The sequence below is a fragment of the Acomys minous genome (genome assembly GCF_964271855.1).
Source record: "Acomys minous genome assembly, chromosome: 13".
In the NCBI taxonomy this organism is placed as follows: domain Eukaryota; kingdom Metazoa; phylum Chordata; class Mammalia; order Rodentia; family Muridae; genus Acomys; species Acomys minous.
Genome location: NC_140495.1, coordinates 106,494,994 through 106,518,315, shown reverse-complemented (window position 1 = coordinate 106,518,315; position 23,322 = coordinate 106,494,994). Strand labels below are relative to the sequence as shown.

The following is a 23,322-nucleotide window of genomic DNA, read 5'->3' as shown; positions in this document are numbered from 1 at the left end:
GATGTTTTAAAAGAGTAATACTTGTTATTACAAGTATACGCTATTCTTGTCTAAGACTATTCTGATTAGTACCATATCATTCCACCCTGCAAACCGACTGGGTTCCAGTTTGATTTTTTCGGTGTTGCTGTGATAAAACACTGATCAGAACCACCTCGGGGGAGGGCTTGCTTTGTTTACTTGTCCATCATTATGGAAGGGAAAGGCAAGAACCTGGAGGCAGAAGCCAGATGCTGTTTGCTGGCTTGCCTTCTCCTACAACCCAGAACCACCTGCCAGGCGTGGCTCTGCAGAGGCATGGGTAGGCTCTCCTACATTAAGAACCTCCCCCAGACTCAGCACAGACCAATCTGAGGGAAGCGATTGTCAACAGAGGCTCCCTCTTCCCAGCGACTCTAGTTTGTGTCACAGTGACAAAGACTAACCAGCTCAGTGTCTACCCTATTATTATGGGATGTCTGTAACTCCTTTCCTCTCACCCTATTAAATTTACTCTCTCCCCTATCTCTGTATAAAGAACTTTTTTTCTGCTCCAGTCACACAAGTCTCCTCAAAATATCCCTCCACCATCCAAAGACCAAATTCACCTTAACTTTTCACCACAGGATTTAACTCATTCCTTATTCCAAATTCACACTTCTTTTATAGGCCAGGCCTGTCGCTGCTCTCCTGTCTAAATTTCTCCTATGCTGTATGTAGTTCCACCTAACACTACTACACCATTTAGTTCCATGGTTCTTTTACATAGACAATGCTCTCAATTCCTGACTAGACGGCTCTTTCTTAAAGGAAAAAGGCCTGGTCACCCACCTCACTTGTGACCCCATAATCCTCCTCTCACTAATTTAGCACAACTCTGGAAGGAGGGAGGCAGATGCATTAAATATGAAAAGGACAAAACTAAATGCTTCTCCAATACTGCTAAACTAATTATGCACAGTACGATGCTGCATCTACTGTCTGCTCTGTAGCATGCTGTTTTCTTTCTTTCTTTTTTTTTTTTAAATTGGTAGGATTTCAGTTTTTTTTTTCTTGCATGCTGTTTTCTAGGAGATGCGAGCAAAAATGGAAAACAGGTGACTAGTCCCAAAAGCTCAAGAAAGAACAGTGAATCATGAGTATTTGGTCTTATATCACACGCTTTACGGATTCCAAGACATGGGAACTTTAGGTGCCATACTTCTCTGAGCTCTGTTATAAAACTGAATCTCTGGGTTGCAGATTACTGAGATAAACTCTTAAGTTATGACCCTCAGTTTTTAACCGTGAGTAAATGGCAGCGCTCCCTACCTTGTTACTGGTTTTAGGCATTGCCTTTAATAGGTAATGGGGGAAAAAATGATTCCTTCCGCTTGTCTCCATTCCTCCTCCTTCCCCAAGGATGGTTAGAGCCACCGCCACACACCCGACGCACTGGAGTCCGGCACACTATGACAGCACTGGCTGGTGGCTGTTTGCATCTTTTTACTCCAGCTTCACCATCCCAGCCTACACATGGAACACCATGTCTATATCCACCCGACCAATAACAGCCCACAACTGCTTCTAGGAAAAACAAACATAAAACGCAAGTCGGCCCTACCCTTGAGGCCCATGCAATGGCCAAAGCACATCACAGTTCTGGGACACAAATGCAAGAGCAGATTTGAGTCCGTAAGGAAGTAACTACACAGGATGACTATGGTCCCTTGGCTTTAAAATGTGTACCTACACTGAGTTAAAAAAAAAAAAAAAGTCAGAGAGGCACATGGGCATACACGTGAGGCTAGAAGATCCAGGCAACAGGTTAGCCAACCGGCATCTACACTGACAGGTCGCCTTCCCCAGGTCGTGGGTGTGCCCACCGCTCACGCAGGCGGAGGCTCATAACTCTCTCCATAACAACCGGCTCCTATTCCCTACTCCTACTCCCGGCAGGGTAGAGGACAGGGTAGAACCGGCGAAGTCCTTCGCCGTTAACACAAAACTTTGTGAACCCCAACCCCTAGAGTCCCCGTTTCCGCGTTTGTCAGGCTTGCACTGTCGCGTCTCAGTCTCAGGCGCGAGGCTGTTGAGGAACGCTTTGAATTCCTCAGCGTCACCATGGGATCCAGTCTCTTGTCCCTCCGCACCCCTCTCCAGAGCGCCAGGCCCCGGAACTGACCCTCTTCAGCCCCCGTCCCCGCCCCCGGAACCAGCGGCCGAGGGGCGTGGAGCGGCGCGCGCGGGTACGGCAGGGGGGCGCGCGTGTCCGCGCCCCGGGCCCGCGCAGCAGGTGCGGCCAGGCCCCACCTCCCCCGAGCGGTCCCGGCGACTCACCCCGACGATGTTCCTCAGCGACCTAGCCGCCGCCACGCACGTCTCTTCCGCCTGCAGCGAACCCGCCTCGTGGCCACCGCCCCCTCGACCGCCGCCGTCGCCGCCTTCCTCGCCGCCGCCGTCGCGGCGCGCGCCCGCCTTCACGCACACCGCCGTGGCCGCGCACGCGCTCTGCGCGCTGACGTCACCTAGCAACGGATCAACCCTGGGCCGGTAGGACCCAGGATTTCGCCCCAGGTCTCCTCCGGTGGGGTCTTACGGCGTGTCTCCACGGGTCGGACAAACTGCCCCTCCTGAACTGGGCCCTCAAGGTGTGGCCGCCTGGCCGGCACCTGGCTCAGGATAAGTTACGTCATCATACGTCACTGAATAGCGTCATCGGCGCGTCACTGCGGACGGGGGAAGAGCCGGAGTGCCAGTTGGGGAAAGCCTCATCCTTCCACAGTTAGTCGCTTGCCTAATAGCCAGTCAGCTAGCTGCGAGAAAGTTGTACAAGGAGAAAGAATGAGCCAAGTGAGCCATTAACAGGATTAAGGTGCTATGAATGCCAGGCATCCCATAACTCAGTTTCCTCATTCTATAAGTGGGACGACTAATACCCGTCCTGCCCGCAATAGAAAGGTGTCAACTTCAGACGAAATAATGCGTGCGAGGCTGCCGGGGAACTCGGTCTCATTCGAACTCCTAATTTCACGATCCTGGCAGAAGCTCGGACATAAATACTCACCATTCCACCTTTCAGGACTAAATGAAAAGCATAAAGCCCGTTAGACTTCATCCTTCACGTAAGAAAAAAAACGCTAGAACAAGAAAAGCAGGGACCTTGGATTTTGAAGCCTTGGAAATTGGGTTGCAAGTCTGATACTGGCTGAAACTGGAGGGTCGGCTGCCTCCCTTGGAAGTTAAGTATTTATCTGGGTGCGAGGGTCTGAAGATGAAAGACTTAATTCCAAGCAAAGACGTCTTAAATAGGAAGTGAAAATGAACAGAAACAGCAAGAGCTGGGCCAGGGAAGCCCATTTGAGGCCATTGTGCTCCGAAGAATTGATCAGGACCACAACCAAGGCGCTGGCAGTTCTGAGTGGGAGATAAGTAAGCCAGGTTTCTAGTTTGGTTGCTGAGGTAGGTGGGAGTAACATTTAGCAAGATGGAAAGAGCGCTGCCTTTGTGTCCGCAGGTGTGTAAGTTACTAAACCATAAAAGCATTCCTGACCGATGACTATGTAGAACAGTGAGTTTGAGTGTGGCTGTGTTGCTTGGGGAAATACTCTCCACTCAGACCTTCCATGTGGAATGATATCCATTAATTTAATACTTGTAGCTTTTGCTACACGTGTCCCAGTTTACTTTTCCTTGGAAAATTGACTTCTGGGTTGGTAAATTTCAAAAAAAGAAACTGGACAGCCAAGGCTACACAGAGAAACCCTATCTCAAAAAAAAAAAATAAAAAGAAAGAGGATGTAGAAAGTCTTGTAAGAAACTATTAGGGCGTGTTGGGAAGGTGCCCAGTCCAGGGCTATAAAGCAAGCCCTAGAATTTAACATTAGGGAACAGCCCACAGCTAATTCCCAATCCCAACTTTGCTAGTGGTGGTTTACAGGGGGAAAAAAATGTTCCCCATCGCCACAATCTGTTAATACCCCCTGTAACGTGACAGAAGGGAGTTTGCAGACATGGTTCAGTTAAGGATATGAGGAGAATGCCCTGAGCTGACCTGCTGGGCTGGGGACAAGAACGTCAGACTCAGAAAAAAGCATATGAGAGAAGCCGATGTCACAGCTTTGAAGATACTGCCCAGTTAGCCTTGAAAAGAACAGAAGAGTGCTGGCAGCTTATAGACGCCGGGCATGGCAAGCAACTGGATTCTTGAATTTAGGGCTTGAGCTCTAGAACTGTAAAAAGGATTGTTACAGTCGCTACCCTGTGGCACAAGTCATTAGAAACTAGTACAGTCAGTAACAAAGATGTCAGTTTCTATCTGGGGAGAAAAGAGGACAGTGTAACTAACAGGCTGCCTTACAGACTCAGCACTGTGACTGTGGTCTGGAGGAGGGCCCTCCACATTTAGAGGAAAATGTCAGATAGCCACATTACACAGGTCTGTGACTGATGAGAGAAGTTGAGATTTGAAGGTCGTAAGCCCTAGGCATGGATGAGTTCAATCAAGGCAAAAGATATATAACCTCACCTTTTATGTTAGATTCAACTGCTTATAACAACATCCTTAAAAATCCAACTGAGAGCCAGATATGGTGCCACACGCCTTAAATCCCAGCACTTGGGAGGCAGAGGCAGGCGGATCGCTGTGAGTCTAGGACAGCCAAGGCTACATGGAGAAACCCTGTCTCAAACAAGCAAATCCAACTAAGAGCTGAAGGCAGCGGCACACGCCTTTAATCCCAGCACTCGAAGGCAGAGGCAGGTGGGTCTCTGTGAGTTCCTGGTCTATAAAGTGAGTCCAGGACAGTCAAGGCTACACAGAGAAATCCTGTCTTGAAAAACTAAAAAACAAAAACAAATCCAACTAAGGCCATGTCACCAAGCACTTGAGAGTTAACATAAGAGGTGCCAACTTCTGTCCAGACATATTTGGCTATCACTCAGTTACTCGAGCAATTCAGTTTGGAGGAAAGGTTAACACATGGGTAAATAACTAGCTGCCATAACGTTTTGGATTGTTTTCGTTTGGGGTGTTTTTGGGGGGAGGTTGTTTTTGATGGTGATGGTGATGTTGAGGTGTAGACATGTATAGCAGGCCTGGGTAAGGGTGAAACAGTTATTAGAGCAGGTTTAGATCCAGGACAAGCAGTACCTTTCTAGAAAACCTTCTATCAAGTTCTGAACTGGTTTAAATGCTTTTTCTTCATCTGGTTAATATGATACCCTTGCATTGTACCATTGACTCCAATAATGGTGCTTACTGCATGCCGAGTCCACAGGTCTAATACCGTGCTGCATCTGCATCCATATGCTATAGGCATTACTAGCTCGTTCAAGTCCTTAACAGCCCTTTGGGGAAGGCGATAGTATTAATTACAATACTTATAAATCAGAAAGCTATATCACAGAAAGTTTAAATCAATAAGTAGTAGAGCCAGGGTTCTTGATGCTCCAACCAATAAACTGTAACCATTTATACCATGTATGCCCGATTCACATGGAGGGATGCTAGCAAACATGGCTTTCACAGTTCAGCAGTGTTTGTGTTACAGGGCTGCTATGTGCGTGTGATCCCACTCTGTTCCTTACATGAACACCAGAGAATCTTCTTTCCAAGCTGGAAGCTTCAAATCCTTTAGTCACTCTTGATAATTGATGTGTCTCTTTTTATAGGTGATGGGGGTTATATAACTGAATTATGTAACCAGGTTTCCCTCTTCGTGTCCCTGCCCAAAAGCCCTGCGTAGATGTGTTCACTTGGCATTTGTAACTGAGTGAATTGGTGTGTATATGTCTCTCCATTGGTGTGGTAGTTTCCGAGATAGCCATGTTTGTTCCAGGTCACAGTTCTAAAAGTTCCAGTCTATGAAGGGACAATGCACAGAGGAGCAAACCCACTCACCTCGTGACTTGCTTTGTAGACCAGGCTGGCCTCAAACTCACAGAGCTCCGCCTACCTCTGCCTCCCCAGTGTTGGGATTAAAGGCGTGCGCCACGCCACTACCCAGCAATAAAATGTTTTAAAGTTAAACTCTGACCTCCACACATGAGCTGTGGTGTGCACATGACCACACAGTTTTTAAAATGTAACTTTAATTTCCTCACGTTTAGATTCTGAATAAGAACTAATTTGAAGTTTCATGACTTTGAAATTCCAGATTGAAAGATTCTTTGTCCAGACCAGAAAGTATTTCAGGTACAGGTATTATAAAACAGACAAGTTGTGGCCTTTCTTTTTATATACATAGTCTATATAATGTGTGAGTTCTTTTGACACATATTCCCCATGCCTTAGAAGAAAGTCTGTTTTTCTAAATGCTGATGATATTTTGTTATGATGAAGTTAAATACATGTAGTTGGCTTTGTTGCTCACCATTTGTCAGTAAGAATGAATGTAGTTCCAAAACTATATGTCCTAATTTGTTTGCTTGTTTGTTTTTTGTTTTTTGAGACAGGGTTTCTCTTGCTTTGTAGACCAGGCTAGCCTCGAACTCACAGCAATCTGCCTTCCTCTGTTTCCCGAGTGCTGGGATTAAAGGTGTGCACCAGCATGCGCAGCCAACATGTCCTAAATTTAATTGGCTTAAATCCAGTAACTAATACCAGGTTAGCCTCTTTTTGTTTGTTTTGTCTTGTTTGTGAAGCTGGGCCTCACTATGTAGCCCTGGCTGTCCTTGAACTCCCAGAGGTCTGCCTGCCTTCTGGGTGCTGGCATGAAAGGAATGTGCCACTGTGCCATGCCTGAGGTTCACCTCTTCACCAGGGATACGTTTTGCATGTGATCCTTCCAGGTACATATATTAACCGATCACTTTGCTAATAGCCATGCATCATGTAAGAGCCCCTTCGGCTGTGCTTACAGTCAGCAGGGAGCAATGAGACTGGAGAGATGCCTCAGTGGTTACGAGTATGTACAGCTTTTGCACAGAGGTCCTGAGCTGGCAGTTTCCCAGCATTCACAGGGAGCAGCTGCCTGGAACACTAGTTCCAGAGGATCCAACGCCCTCTTCTGGACACCAAACTTCTGTACTCACATATGCAGAGACACATGTGTATACTAATACCAATATACATACTAATGCTTTCTTGAAAAAAATTTAACCCAAATATTTCATCACTCTCCAACAGAGCTTGCCAGCACTTAAATAGCTCAGGCAGATGGTGATGTTCTGTCCCCACTTAGCAGAGTTTCGCCATGTGGTATAACAGAACCTCCAGAATTGTCAGACTTGAAATCTATTAATCCCCAAGTATTGGCAGTTAGTGTGAACTTAAGAAAGAAAAAACAAGAAAATAGCCTGTGAGTTTACAGACCTTCTGCTCTACTGGATAAAACATTATAATCTTGAACACTTTCCCCCCTTATTTTTGGAGACCTGGTTTTACGAAAATTCCTAGGTTGCCTGTGCCCACCCACCCTTCACCCCACCCCCTGGCTACCACCATAGAGACAGGAATGGTCACATGCGGTGACTCACTCTCCACAAAAAGCCGTCAACTCCCTCCCATCTGCCACTGATATTACCAAATTCTGAACAGTTGTGTACCTGTCTTTAGCCAGGCACACAATGCTAGCTGGTCCCACGGAAAACATGCTTGTCCATATTGTCCTGAGCCCACGCCTGCCACCTCCACCCCCTGCCACACGTGTTGGACCAACTTGTCAAGTATCCTCCCCAGAAGGAACAGCTCCCCAGACCCTCCAGATCTCTTTCCTGTCAGGCTACCGTGCACCCGATGGCTTTGCATCCCTGCAGGAATTTTCCCACAGGACAATTTCTTCAAAGCCATCATTTTTGTAGATAAGGAAACCGAGTGACTCTGTGCTTCCTCTTTTCATCTTGGCTGCCCTGAAGCACTGAGTCAGATTTGCGGCTCTGGGCCAGGATGCAGCTCTGTTGTAGAGGATTTCCTTTAGGTTGTGCAAGACCTTGAGGGGTTCAATCCCCAGCACCACAAAGATAAGGGAAAAATACTACGATTGAGTGAGTGCCCAGGTATGAAGGCATAGCCTGCCTCTCTGCATTCTAGTTTGTTCCCTGCTTCAAGCATGTTTGGGTTTTGCTTGCTCGGATTCATGTATAAACGTTTGCAGTCTCTGTGTAACTACAGCAGGCCTCTCAGGATGTTTGGGGGAAATGAAGGGTCAATACGCTTATGATGGCTGTCTGATGCACGGTGCCGTCACTGCAGGCTGGGTGGCCGTCTGATGCACGGTGCCGTCACTGCAGGCTGGGTGGCCGTCTGGTGCACGGTGCCGTCACTGCAGGCTGGGTGGCCGTCTGGTGCACGGTGCCGTCACTGCAGGCTGGGTGGCCGTCTGGTGCACGGTGCCGTCACTGCAGGCTGGGTGGCCGTCTGGTGCACGGTGCCGTCACTGCAGGCTGGGTGGCCGTCTGGTGCACGGTGCCGTCACTGCAGGCTGGGTGGCCGTCTGGTGCACGGTGCCGTCACTGCAGGCTGGGTGGCCGTCTGGTGCACGGTGCCGTCACTGCAGGCTGGGTGGCCGTCTGGTGCACGGTGCCGTCACTGCAGGCTGGGTGGCCGTCTGGTGCACGGTGCCGTCACTGCAGGCTGGGTGGCCGTCTGGTGCACGGTGCCGTCACTGCAGGCTGGGTGGCCGTCTGGTGCACGGTGCCGTCACTGCAGGCTGGGTGGCCGTCTGGTGCACGGTGCCGTCACTGCAGGCTGGGTGGCCGTCTGGTGCACGGTGCCGTCACTGCAGGCTGGGTGGCCGTCTGGTGCACGGTGCCGTCACTGCAGGCTGGGTGGCCGTCTGGTGCACGGTGCCGTCACTGCAGGCTGGGTGGCCGTCTGGTGCACGGTGCCGTCACTGCAGGCTGGGTGGCCGTCTGGTGCACGGTGCCGTCACTGCAGGCTGGGTGGCCGTCTGGTGCACGGTGCCGTCACTGCAGGCTGGGTGGCCGTCTGGTGCACGGTGCCGTCACTGCAGGCTGGGTGGCCGTCTGGTGCACGGTGCCGTCACTGCAGGCTGGGTGGCCGTCTGGTGCACGGTGCCGTCACTGCAGGCTGGGTGGCCGTCTGGTGCACGGTGCCGTCACTGCAGGCTGGGTGGCCGTCTGGTGCACGGTGCCGTCACTGCAGGCTGGGTGGCCGTCTGGTGCACGGTGCCGTCACTGCAGGCTGGGTGGCCGTCTGGTGCACGGTGCCGTCACTGCAGGCTGGGTGGCCGTCTGATGCACGGTGCCGTCACTGCAGGCTGGGTGGCCGTCTGGTGCACGGTGCCGTCACTGCAGGCTGGGTGGCCGTCTGATGCACGGTGCCGTCACTGCAGGCTGGGTGGCCGTCTGGTGCACGGTGCCGTCACTGCAGGCTGGGTGGCCGTCTGGTGCACGGTGCCGTCACTGCAGGCTGGGTGGCCGTCTGGTGCACGGTGCCGTCACTGCAGGCTGGGTGGCCGTCTGGTGCACGGTGCCGTCACTGCAGGCTGGGTGGCCGTCTGGTGCACGGTGCCGTCACTGCAGGCTGGGTGGCCGTCTGGTGCACGGTGCCGTCACTGCAGGCTGGGTGGCCGTCTGGTGCACGGTGCCGTCACTGCAGGCTGGGTGGCCGTCTGGTGCACGGTGCCGTCACTGCAGGCTGGGTGGCCGTCTGGTGCACGGTGCCGTCACTGCAGGCTGGGTGGCCGTCTGGTGCACGGTGCCGTCACTGCAGGCTGGGTGGCCGTCTGGTGCACGGTGCCGTCACTGCAGGCTGGGTGGCCGTCTGGTGCACGGTGCCGTCACTGCAGGCTGGGTGGCCGTCTGGTGCACGGTGCCGTCACTGCAGGCTGGGTGGCTGTCTAATGCACGGTGCTGTCACTGCAGGCTGGGTGGCTGTCTGATGCACTGTGCCGTCACTGCAGGCTGGGTGGCTGGGTGGCTGGGTGTGTCTAGTGAGTCCTGGGTTTAGGAAGAGTGAGAACCCTGAGTTCCCTTCAGAGAAGTTTGAGTATTGCCTTTCCTGCAGGATGACATTGCTTTTTCTTCTGAAGGAGATGGAAAAATGAAATCAGAGTGAACAAGTCCCAAGTGCTCTAAGCCGCTCAGTTGCTCTCCTCTTTCTCAATGCTCTCTTCCAGTAGGTGTGAATAAGGCGTGAATAGAATTCCCTTTTACCTCACAGATTAATAATTTGATTATATTCTGTAGTACATATGTTTCTACGTGTGTATTTTAACATAAAGTACATGAAAGATTTAAAAAGAGATTTGTTGTTGTCTTTTGATGGGGGGTGTTACGGTTTGGTTTGGTTTTTGTTGTTAGTTTTTGGGTTTTGGGGGGGATCTTAGTTTTGGGTTTGGGTTTTTTGCGGTTTTTTGTTTTTGTTTTTAGTTTTAGTTTTGTTTTTTTGTGGGGGTTGTTTGTTTGTTTGTTTGTTTGTTTGTTTTGGTCTCTCTGTAGCCTTGGCTGTCCTGGACTCACTCTGTAGACCAGGCTGGCCTTGAACTCACAGCGATCCATCTGCTTCTGCCTCCCAAGTGCTGGGATTAAAGGTGTGCGCCACCACTGCCTGTCTTGGTTTTGGTTTTTTGAGACAGGCTTTCTCCATGTCTTCCTGGCTGTCCTGGAAGCTCACTCTGTAGACCAGGGTAGCCACAAAATTAGAGATCCTGTCTGCATCTGTCTCCCAAGTGCTGTGATTAAAGGTGTGCTCCGCCACCACTGGCCTCCTCTTTTCTTAATATACCAAGAACCTTAAAAACTAGTGATGGCCTAGGCTTTCTTACTGCCATTTTTCAGTTTCAGGTCACTTTGAACTAGACAAGGAAGGAATGCAGCAATGAAGGTGGGGTTTCCACTTCCAAGGTTCAATGTGGCAGCCTGAGTTTGTGCATTCATTTCTTAGTCTCTAGCTACACTTTAAGAAATCCACTAGCCACTGTAGTGAAACATTCACATATGGAATGTTTGGGATATTGCAGAAAGTTCTGTTGGATTGTGCCAGTCTAGAAATCATATGAGAATTGGGCAGGTAAGGGAGAGTGATGAAAGAATGGCTTGGACATGTTTCTTTTTCTTTCCTCCCCACCCCCACCCCCTCCCCAGCTCTCCACCCCCATCCCAGACAGGGTTTCTCTATGTAGCCTTGGCTGTAGACCAAGCTGGCCTTGAACTCACAGAGGTCTGCCTGCCTCTGCCTCCCGAGTGCTGGGATTACAGGTGTGCGCCACCGTGCCCAGCTCGGCTTGGACGTGTTGATCCCTATCACCAGAAATTCTCTAGGAAGAGTTCTGAGGAAGTCTCCTTTTGTTGTTGTTTGACAAATACTTACATGTAGCTCTAATGTAGAACATAAATATGCTTCCCTGGGGAAAATCAATGTAGGGTTTCGTTTAGATGTAAATGGAAAATGACGATTCTGTCCTAGTTTAATAGAGTAAAATTAAATACTTGCTGAAAAAAAAAACAGAAAAGTTTCTAAAACATTCGACAGGAAAAAAAAAATGAACTACAGCTTCCTTGGAAAGTAACCCGTCTCTATCTACTGCAATTGAAATGTACTTTGTTGTATACCTTTCCGGGAACCCGATCTCCGTGCCTGCAGAAAACTACCAATGTAGAACACACCACATGTACGCATGCGTGTGCACACACAAAGGATGTTTACTACAATACTAGATTCATTGTTAAAAATAAAGCAGAAGTGCCTAGAGTGTTGCTCAGTCGGGAAGTTGCCTGAGTGAATTATGAAACATAGTACGGAGTACTTTTCAGTTAATAAAAAGAAAGGCATGTACCTATACTGAGCTGTAAAGTGCAACTCGCACATTAGGAAAGAAGGGGAGAGGTGACCCCTGCCTTGGTCTCCAGAGCAGCTGGGGTCACAGGCAAGCCCACCATGCTTGATTCATATTTCCAATGTAGGGCTCTCGCTTCTGCAGGACAGTGATTCTCAGTGTGGGGCTCAGGAGCAGCAGCACGTCGGAATTCTTTCTAAATGCAATATTTCAACTAATTCAGACCCTCTGAACCCTACAGAAGAAAGCCTACTTACTCAGCTCGGGGTGAAGGCTCAAAGTTTCTTTCAACAAACTGCTATGGCTTAGATCTAGAATGCCCTGCCAAAACCCATCCACGGAGGGCCTGACCCCTGTGCAGCCGGGTAAAGAGGAAGCCGTGGAGGTTACTGGAATGGAGGACCTCTGACCTGCTAACGCGTGGGTCTGGTGGTAGACTCCCAGCTTACTAGGCTTGGAGAATGGATTTTATTGTAATAATAATGTCTGCCTTTGCTTCTCCACCACAAGGCCAGATGCTCTCCTCACCACACTGTTCCTGCCTTGGCACAGGCCCAGAGCAGCCAGGCCAAGTGACCACATACTCAAACCTCTGAAACAATCTCTGCAGCCAGAGAGATGGCCCCACATTCAGAGCACTTACTGCTCTTGCAGAGGACCAGAGTTGAGCTCACAGCATCCACACTGGGCAGCCCCCAAGCCCTGTAACTGCAGCTCCATGCTACCCACCGCCCTCTTCTGGCCTGCACAGGCACCCCACACATGCACGCTCACACACAAATGCAAAATAAAAATCAATCTTTCCTTGTAAATTCATTATTTCTTCCTTTTAACTGACAGCTGATCAATACCTGCACCATTATGGTTTATTGTTTCTTTGTTTTTTCTAATAGTTTTACTGGAATATGACTGTTTAAAGAGTGCAGGTGAGTGAAATTCATTGTGTTCCCAAAGCTCTGCAAACATCTAGTCCAACTTAAAACATTTTCAATGCAACAAAAAGAAATCCCATTCCTGTTGTCAGTCACTCCTTTTCCCCTACCCCTCATCTCCAGCCCGAGGCAACAAGTAATGTGCTTCCTGTCTCTACAGATTTGTCTGCTGTAGACACTTCGAAGGAACAGAATCACGCAGCCTGGGGTCCTTTGTGACTGGCTTCTTTCATACAGTGTACCGTTTTCTCTGAGGGTTACGATATGCCAGCATCTGAAAAGGGCTGCGTTGGGGTAGAAATAGAGAGGAAGCAGTCAATCGGAGTGTGACAGACCAAGGACACAAAAAGATGAGGAGATAGAAAAGAGGTGTGAGACCAAAGGGGCATACAAATGGCAAAAGTGAAAGGCGGTCCTCCAAGTGGGAAAATAAGCTTATCAGTCTTGTTGCCAAAGTCTAGGAAGACTGACACACACTGTGTGCTATGCATCAGTTATATGTCTCTGTTTGCTCTACGTTACAGTTTTACTCTTTCTATCTCCTTAAACCATTTTATCAAAGGGATGATAACGAAGGCCTTGAGAGTGGGAGGCATCACCAAAGAAAGAAGAGTCCGTGAAAAGGGGCTGTGCTGAGGACCGAATAGTAAAGGAATATTTCCTATTCCAGGCACAGGGTGCAAAATCCTTCACATCACTCCCTGCCTCCACCTCCCGCCCCTCCCCTGCCTGTGAGGAAGAATCACCTCAGACCCTTTAGTGATGGGGTCAAGATTTTTGCCTGGGCCAGCTCCCTTTGATCTCACGTATATTAAGAGAACCTGGAGACAGAAGAGTCAGGGAAGTCAGAACTGGCGATCACAGGCTGTCTCATGGAGGCAGAGGGCATTGTCAGGGAGGGCCCTGTGTGTGCCTGTGCCAGGGGGCATGTAGGACATTCAGAGGGCAACTTTCAGCATTGTGTACTCCAGACAATCTGACCTGCCAGCCTCTGGCCCATCCCCCTGTCCCCACCTCCTGTCTCACCCAGGACTGCTGGGATAACAGGGTTTTCCCTTTTTAAAATGTGGGTTCTAATTTGTATGGCTAGTGCTTTGTCTCCTTAGTCCCTAAAAAACTGAGCAGAGTGTGTTCTCCAATGACCAACTATACCCTGTGGTAAGGAGATACCAAGGTGAGTGATGCATGGGGCGGGGGGTGGGGAGGGGGTGAGGGGGGGCGGCGACACATGGACAACTGTGCTTTGTTCCCACCTACAGAGTGCCCCTCTTGTCACTCTTCTCCCATTTGAGGTAGTTTCCTGTCGGAGAGGAGTATTGTTTTTCATTGACATCTAACAAGAACAGTAAGGCACACAAATACAGCTTGTTAGACATTCACAGTGTACCCTAGTAAAAAGAAAAAAAAAAAAGGAACATTGCACACACACACACACACACCCCAGGCCCCTACCACTTCCAGTTACTGCCATTTCCTATTCCCCACAGGCAGCAACTATTTCTCCTGACATGAAATATTGGTTCAGAGAAATGAACATGGGGGCAGGGTTAGCTTATGTCCTCGCTGAAAACCTATCAGTTGACTGTGATAGAGCAATTTCTGAAACACATCCATTAACGGTGAGACACGTGTCATTGAGAGTTCAGCAGTGGCTCTGTATTCCCTAGAGCTGAAAGTAGGAGGTACTGCGACGTAACTAAGCTGCTTAATTCAATAGAAAGAAAGGTGATGGTTAGCAAAGTCAGTTAACAGGGTCGTGGAGAGAGCTATGAGGACATGGACCATAAAGAGAAAACCAATGGCCAGCCACCCAATGTCCCGCTCACTCTGTGCTCTCAAAAGAAATCAGAGATGGGTGAGGGAAGAAAACCAAGGGCCACTGATGCAAAATTAGAAGTGCTTACCCAGTTTCAGCACTTGAACTCGCTTTCAGATTGGGAATCCACTGAGTGGCTTCCAGGGAGACTGACGCAGCCACGTCACAGCACGGGAACCAGTCGTGATCTCCCACAGTTCCCAAGAAGGACTGCTCATTTACAAGCTAACTATCCAGCATGCTCTCTCTGTTATCTGCCTGCAGTTTTGGGACTTCCTGTCCCAACAACTCTAGGTGCTGCTTACCCACAAATCCATGGGGAACATTGGTAACTAGTGCTGCCTTCCTCTATGTGTGATCCATGACTGGCCAGTCACATCAGCATCACTGGGAAACTTGGTATGGCTCAATGGTTGGACAAGCATGAAGGCCTCCATTGGGGTCCCCAGAACCCATGTGAAAAGCTTGGTGTGGTGGCCCATGTCACCTGTAACCCCAATACTGAGCATGGCTGGAGACCAGTGACACCCAGGGTGTCAACGGACAGCAGTCTAGCTAAAATGGTGAAGTCCAGACTCAGCCATAGAGCATGGTTTTGAAAAACCAAAAATGTAGCAGTGGAAGAAGATAGCCCAAGGTCAACCCCTGACCTCCTCACATTCTCTTCCCCCCCCCCCCCCGCCCTGTCTCTCACACACAACTCAGCAAATATTTATTCAAATATTCATTGTACAACCTTCTGCAGCCCTGTTCCATCAGCGGGGCCCAGACGCCTGTTTCAACAACCCCCAAGTAATTGTGATACATATCCAATTTTGAGATCCACAAATGTCCATCAGATGCTAGAAACTGCCACGGATAGACCCACCTAGGGTAGCTAGTATCGACTTTAAACCTAGTTCCCTCCTATTGATATTTTGCTTGCTTGCTGTTCTGTTTTGTCCATTTTGCCTCCACAGATCATAATTTTTCTCAATACACCAGACATTTTTGTATTCTCAGCCTTGTTCTACACAGACATTTAATATGACTCTCTGCCCCCGATCATGCTCTGCACGCTCCATTAAATCTTTACATCGCTACATGACATGATGCTGGAAACATTAATCCGTCTCCCTGCATGTCTTGGTAATTCATGGCCCACATCCATCCAGGCAGCTAGACCACAGGCCCCGCAGTTGCCACACAGGAAAGGGGCTCTTAACTTTCAACACTCTGAACCTTGAAGCTTTGGCCTGGGAGGGGAGTCAGGGAGGGCAGCCCTGAAGGTCAGTGAGTCCCTCTGTAGTTAACTGAGAAAATGGAGAAATCACAGTTCTGAGGTGTGGGTTATCTGTCCATCTGTGAGGGCAGAGGCTTGTCTCTGGCTTCTGGGAAAGCTTCTAGAAGTCAGCAGTATGCTTGAGGAGGAATGGTTGTGAGGGTGTGCCTAGGAGACTACGGTTCTAAAGTACAGAACCAACGTTAGCATTAAAAAAAAAAAAAGCTGCTTCAGAATCCGTCAGCAAGAGCAGGCACGGGATGAGAGGGTTCCTATTTCCTTCCTGAGTGTTTCCTCCCCGCTCCCCCAAGTCAGGGTCTCTCTGCATAGCCGTGGCTGTCCTGGACTCACTTTGTACACCAGGCTAGCCTCGAACTCACAGCGACCACCTGCCTTTGCCTCCTGAGTGCTGGGATTAAAGGTGTGCCTCACAACACCTGGCTGGAATATGACTTTTTAACCCTGCAAAGAGTTTCAAACAACTTAAACATTTTTTCTAATCTCTAATATGTTGCCATCCTGAATAGAAGTTTGGGCATCAGACAAATGATTGTTGTTATTTTGTTTTGTTTTGTTTGTTTATTTCAAGACAGGGTCTCACTAGGTAGCTCTGGCTGTCCTAGACCTCACTAGGTAAGAGCAGGCTGGCTTGGAGCTCACAGAGATCCACTCCTTGTGCCATCCAAGTGCTGGAATTAAATATATGAACCACTACTCTGGATTAGACATGCATTTTAAAAACACCTCATTTCCCAAAAGTTAAAAAAAAAAACCCTAAATGTTAAAAATTAAGAAAAAATGTTGGGAGGCAGAGGCAGGCAGATCGCTGTGAGTTGAAGGCCAGCCTAGTCTACAAAGTGAGTGTAGGACAGCTACAACTACACAGAGAAACCCTGTCTCAAAAAACCAAAACCAAACAAAAACACCAACCAAACAAAAAAGAATAGATTATGGGTATATAAAATTAACTATTTCTTCATTTGGGGGCTTTTTCTACCTTTTCTTTTTTATTTTCAACTGTATAAAAAGTAATACAAGCAACAAGCTGCATTTAGTTTAAAAATTAAAAAATCCCTGATTATTTTCTAGGATACAGAATACCACAGCATTGAGCAAATAAGGATTTTTTTTGTTTGTTTGCTTTGTTTTTTGTTTTTTGAGACAGAGTTTCTCTGTGTAGCCTTGGCCTCTGCTTTCCAAGTGTTGGGATTAAAGGGATGCACCACCATGCCCAGCAAGTATTTATTTTATGTATATGAGTGTTCTATCTGCATGCATACCTGCAAGCCAAAAGAGGGCATCAGGTCCTAGTATAGATGTTTGTGAGCCACCATGTGGTTGCTAGGAATCGAACTCAGGGCCTTTGGAAGAGCAACCAGTGCTCTTAATCCCTGAGCCATCTCTCTAGCCCAGCATTGGCCAAATAAAAGGATCATTTAAAAGCCTTTAAATTCTTTAAGCCTACTGCATGTGCACATGCACATTCTCTCTCTCCCTCCCTCTCTCTCTCTCTCTCTCTCTCTCTCTCTCTCTCTCTAGTGCAGAGGCCATAAAAGAGTGCCAAATTTTAAAAGGTGGCTGTGAGGCACCTGACATGGGTGCTGGCAACTGAACACAGGTCTTCTCTCTGCAAGGGCAACACCTGCTCTTAGCCCTGTCTCCAGCCCTGATGTGTAGTTTGATGACACATATGTAATTTATTTTTTGTGGTGGTGGTAAGGGGGGGCATTGTGACAGGGTTTCTCTGTGTAGTCCTGTTGTCATGGAACTCACTCCTGTAGATCAGGCTGGCCTTGATCCCGCCTGTCTGCCTCCTGGATGCTGGGATTCAAGGTGTGCACCACCACCACCTGGCCAGTAGGCCTCAAATTGATGCTGTGCAACTTCCCTTCACTAGTGCATCTTCCACCAACCAGTGCTCTTGGTTAAGGCAGATAATGGCCACCAGTTATCCATTCTGTGTCACCCGGATGTTATCACTTCCTTGGTGGTACTACTCAACTATGTCTGTTACATGTTCCATTGGCTGCCTTATATTTCTAAGTGTGCAATTTAGCAAACCACTATGTAAAACACTGTACAGATGGGCTCCCAAAGGAAACAGCTCAGCTACGTAGCTGCTGATAAGAGGTGACATAAGCAGGAAAGCATCGAAGTGTAGACGGTGCTCATTCCTTCGTAAGTGCTACTAGAGCACACTCCACTCCACGGAAACTAGAGTCAGACATTTAAATCCCATGATTTCAGCAGGGCAGTACCAACCCCTAGGGGTTACTCTGGGAATGTATGGGGGCCGTTTCCAGTCAGTTTTACTAGTGTGTTATTTAGTGGATAAGGAGCAGGGACATTTGACAGACCAAAATGGTTGGCATCTCAAATCCCAGAGTGTCAATAAAAGCCTGATTTTTCCCCCCTCTCAAAGAAGTCAAGCCTGACTACCCAGTTGGGGATTCACATGGTTAATGTTCTTCTGAAGAGTACAGTGTAGGAAAGGTGGGCAGAGAAAAAGGTTCTATCAGAGACCTTGACAAAGGAGCTCAGCAGGCCAGGAGTGAGCTAGTGGCCAGGCTGAACAGTGCCCTCCTGAGAGGGCGCTTTACCTGCGGTCTTCAACTTAAAGATCCACACCCTCCCTCGCTGTCATCGGTGCAGTCACACAAACCCAGAAAACCCCAATTGGGAAAACCTGTAAATAACACTCCACGAACGTGCTGGTCTTGCAGAACGTAAGATGAGAGTTCAGCTACGGAGCTTTAGGAAACATTTTCAGTCCTTACTCTAGACAGCAAGGGCTCCCAGGTGACTTCCTTTCACTAGATGTTGCTGACGCACACAGCTAGCCATCTTTGGTCATACATACCATGACCCAAGGAGAAAAATGTCAAGTGAAGGGACAAGCAAGCTAGAGACAAATGGCGCTCTTGCTGGCCAGTTCTCTACGCTGCTGGCTATCGGGCCTTCCCATGGACTAACAGCATCTTGGGAACACAGCCCCTTCCACAGCCACGCTGTCATGTTCTACGTACTATGCTATGGGCAGTTCTGGGGGCCTCCCAAATTCCTGTCTAAGCCTACTCCCCTGAGTGACACTTGATGAGCTCTCTACTTGGAGCTTCCGGAATGGGCTGAGTGTCTTAGTAAGCTTGTACCATGTGAGGACACAGACAGTGCCTGTGTCCTGTTAGTCAGGAGGACCCTCACCGACATGGCATCTGCTGCTGCTTCACCTTAGACGTTTCAGTGTGAAAAACAAATGCTTAAGTCACCTAATCTATGTCTTTTTGTTACGGCAGCCTAATTGTGACCAAATCATGGTCAAAACGCTGCACTGGGAAGCCATGAGCGACTCTTTAGCCACTGGCTCTATTCAAGCGGCTTGCAGTATGAGTCCCAGCACACATGCAGGGCTGCAGCGCTCAGGTGCTGTGTGGCCATGGAGCAAGGTTCCCGAGCTCCCGTCCATTTTTCCTAGGCAAGTGGATTAGAAAACGCACTGCTCCCGTTCCTGCCAGGGCCACACCCATTTTCTCAATGAATGTAGGAATGAACTTCGGGGATGAGAATTACCTGTTGGCAAGATGCACTGAGCAAGTAGTGCTCCCCCCACCCCCACCCCCACCCTGGAATAAGGTTCAAGTTGTGAGATGAACTGGGTAGGTTGGCCCAGTACTGGAGATTCAAGCACTAGACATCAGACACTGGCCCCCCTAAATTCCTGTGACCCACCTTTTAGGTTTGTCTCTCTCCTGAATGTACCTCTTTCCCTAAAACCCTTTTTTAAAAAAAGATTTATTTGTTATTTATATAGTATTCTGCCTACACATGTGCCTGCCCACCACAAGAAGGCACCAGATCTCATTACAGGTGGTTGTGAGCCACCATGTGGTTGCTGGGAATTGAACTCGGGACCTTCGGGACAGCAGCCAGTGCTCTTAAACCTTTGAGCCATCTCTCCAGCCCCCTAAAACCCTTTAATTCGGTATTCTCTCCCAGAGTGCTTCAACCATAGAAACCACCTGACTACAGTCTGCACACAATCATGTGTGTTCCTGGTTCAGCACGAACCTACGAGACCTTCCCCAGAGGGACTCGCCACACAGAACTTTACATAGTAAACAGCGTTCGTTTTATTTCAGTCTACGGTTTGTTTAAACTCCTCACATAAATCCACTTCATCCCAAAAAGAAACAGGGTGTTCATAGTTGTATAACCCTTGACATTGCCCATGCCCACCCACGTCTTTTACTACAGCTTGCAGAAACCTTCAATGTAGTCTGACCTCAAATTGGGTTTTATTCTCCAGTCCTAAGTTTTCCAAATTGCCTCTTAGACTTCATCCATGGTCAGTCAGCAGAGAAGACCACAGAGCTGACTCCTGGTATCTGACTTATCACTGAGCATAATTTACCCTAAGGGATCACAAGCTTCATGAAGACCCTAAGGGCGGGGGTACACTGACACAGGTGTCCCCTAGCAGCCTTGCACTATAGAGGTCTGGGTTTCTTTTGATACGGTGTTCAAGCCCGAGAACCAAGGTTCACAGTAGAAAACTAGAGTGGAAGGTACTGTGAGGCATAACGCAGCTGCTAAGAGTGATGGCATCCGAGCCCTCAGGCCAGTCAGGTGGGAACTGCAGGATTCATTCATAAAGTATGCTACAGCCAAGCCCGCTAAGTACGCAGTAACAGTAATCCCCTCTGCTTTCACTTTCCCAGAAAAGTAAAGTTAGTCCTTGAACTTTAAAAGTAGTTTATACATATACATACAAAAAATAATAATTAGTACTGTCAGTGTCCTTGACAGCATGATTCAGAATTGCTCTCAGGAATACCCTCTCTTTTGTAAACCAAACACTACGCCGTTTGAAGTACATACGAAGCCTCCTTCCTGTTCAGGGTTCTTTACTTTCTGTTATGAAGTTCTTTCTGAGGACTGAAACCCCAGCAGGTAACAGCCTCCAAAAAAGAAATGTTTAAAACGAAATCTTAAATGATGAATCAGAAACAGACTTGAGTCGTATTTAAGAGACAGGCGATAGCAAGTGTAGTCTCTGAAGGGAACTGTTCTAATTATTATCTGAAAAATGAAGTCACACAACTTTGTCAAGGTCATAACATAAATTGCTACTTGAAAATTAGGTTGACTGCTGGGTGTGGTGGCACATCTTTAATCTCAGAACTCAGGGAGGCAGAGTCAGGTGGATCACTGTGAGTTCAAGGCCAGCCTGGTCTACAGAGTCCAGGACAGCCAAGACTACACAGAGAAACAACTGTCTCGAAAAAGAAAAAAAAAAAGGAAAGGAAAGGAAAGGAAGAAAGAAAGAAAGAAAGAAAGAAAGGAAAGAAAATTAGGTTTGCTAAACAGAGGATGGGAGATTTTAAAAGCCTGCTGAAACAGGACAATGAAAAGGATTTCTAATGATTTGAACTGGAGCGAAGATCCATCAGTCCTTGATGTGCCTGGTGCCTCAGCATCTTGAATCACGCTGTTTCTTGTCCCCAATACCTCAAAAGAGAATTCTCACAGAATTAAACAATCGTTGATAATTGGTTGGGATTCAGAATCTCAATCCAGTAGCCGTCAGGATCCTGAATGAACGCCAGACCTTTCATTTTACCTGTACAACAAAAACCTCCCATTACTAGAAAGGTACATTTAAAAAAAGAAAACAAAACAAAAATTTTCATTACAGTTTTAATATGCACTTGAATGAAACTGATTGTTGATAGCTTTTACTCTAGGAAGGCTGTGTTATGGTGGTACCATGTTTATCCTAATGCCTAGAATGTCACTTTCCAGAAGGAGCTGGAAACAGCTCTGCTGTCAGGCTCTTGCCTCAAGTGAACATTACCGTATCACCAGTCACAGAAATTACTTAGGAAGGAAAAGAAGATAGAGCTGTGCTCAAGGAACGGGCAATGTGGCTTCTTCACCTGGCTGAGACCCCAGACGCCTGGGTCATAGAAATCCTATTAGACAATGCACTAGGTAATACAAGCACTGTCAATCCAACTGTGCCTCTTGGGGATTGTAACGGAGATGAAGTTGTTCACTTAGATGTATGAATGTGGCCTGTGAGGTTGATTTTCTCGGGGACTAAATGCTGAACTCTTCTTACTCATGTGTCTGCCTCCTGACCCCAGTGTCAAGGAATACAAATAAGGGTGGAAAAGAGAGGGTGAAACACAGCTAAGCTAGCTCAAGGTGATGGCGGAGGAGGAACAGCTGAGGATGGCAGTGACTTAACCTGATCTAGACAGAAAGTAGCTAAAGTCAAAACACAAGCTCTGACTGTGTGCCTGTACAAGAACAAACAGGGTGTCTGCTTCTGGCTCCCCATGGCAGTCAGTACCAAGCCTTACACTAGGGAGGGGCTCCACTAGTGTGTCCTCAAGGCGTCCTCAAGAGGGCATGAGGAGCCAGGCGGTGGTGGCGCACGCCTGTAATCTCAGCACTCAGGAGGCAGAGGCAGGTGGATCGCTGTGAGTTTGAGGCCAGCCTGGTCTACAAAGCGAGTCCAGGACAGCCAAGGCTACACAGAGAAGAGAAACTCTGTCTCAAAAAACCAAAAAGAAAAAAAGAAAAGAAAAAAAATAGTGAATGAAGAAGGCAGAAAAAATAAGCCTTCTGACCTTGAGTACCCTCCCCTACTCCCCCATCCACATTGGGGGCCAGGTTCAGCGGCTGCAGACATGTCTTTGCCCTGAGTGGGGGGGAAAGCCTCTGACAGGAAGAGCTGTCATTTCCAGTAGGCAGGAAGCTCAGTCCGGGGCTTATCCAGCCTGTGTTCCTGAGGTCACACAGATCCTTAGGGACTATTCTACCAGTCACATGGCCTGATGGATTACAACAGCTTATAGTTGTCGGAAAAAATAGCTCAGAGGCCAAACTAACATAATCTAGGAACATAATTATATATATTAAAAAAAAAACAGAACAATGAATTATAGATTTGAATTCAACACGAAAAATTGGAACAATGGACAAAGGGCTACGACAGTATGTGTAAGTGACGAGCACTGTGAAGTGTCACCAATATGAACTAAGACCAGGACCATGTTAGGAGCCCAGGGATGAGAACGGGAACAATAACAGATCAAACAGGGAGCTCAGACTTCAGTGAGACCCTGCCCCGTTAAATAAAGTGGAGCATCCTCAGGGAGGATGGCGCTGTCAGCTGAGGTCCGCACACACACAGACACCCCACACACAGACACCCTACACACAGACACCTCGCACAGAGACACCCCACAGACACCCCACACACAGACATCCCATGCACAGACACCCCGCGCACAGATACCCTACACACAGACACTACACACATAAAGAAAAAAATGGAAAACTCAGATTCATAATGCTGGGGAAAGTAAAGCAAAAGGCTCCCAGAAGAGATGATATAAAATACAAAGAAACCTGAATCACACCAACAGCAGATTTGCCACAGCCTCTTGTGCGCAGAATGACAGGCAGGGAGTATTTTCAAGACTAAGGGAAGATCACCCTGGGATCCTCAACAGAACTCATCCATCTGCGCCTGGCTCTCGTGACCTGTCTCAGAAATCTAACCTCACAGAACTTTTGGAAATAGTTCTGGTTGAGGTAATAAGACAG

General features: G+C 48.1%; 2 protein-coding genes across 2 annotated transcripts in view; both read right to left on the bottom strand.

Annotated features, from left to right (window-relative positions):
* Positions 1-8,112, bottom strand: part of BTBD9 (BTB domain containing 9) — a 357,812-nt gene extending 349,700 nt beyond the window's left edge. The window contains exon 1 of the mRNA XM_084754013.1: positions 2,299-8,112. The gene's annotated coding sequence lies outside the window, so the exon portion shown is untranslated. The remainder of the gene's footprint in view (positions 1-2,298) is intronic.
* An 11,699-nt stretch (positions 8,113-19,811) lies between these two features.
* GLO1 (glyoxalase I) overlaps positions 19,812-23,322 on the bottom strand; it is a 21,721-nt gene continuing 18,210 nt past the window's right edge. Inside the window, exon 6 of the mRNA XM_084754016.1 lies at positions 19,812-21,325. Within this exon, the coding sequence (XP_084610142.1) occupies positions 21,237-21,325 (89 nt within the window). The 3' untranslated portion in view covers positions 19,812-21,236. The remainder of the gene's footprint in view (positions 21,326-23,322) is intronic.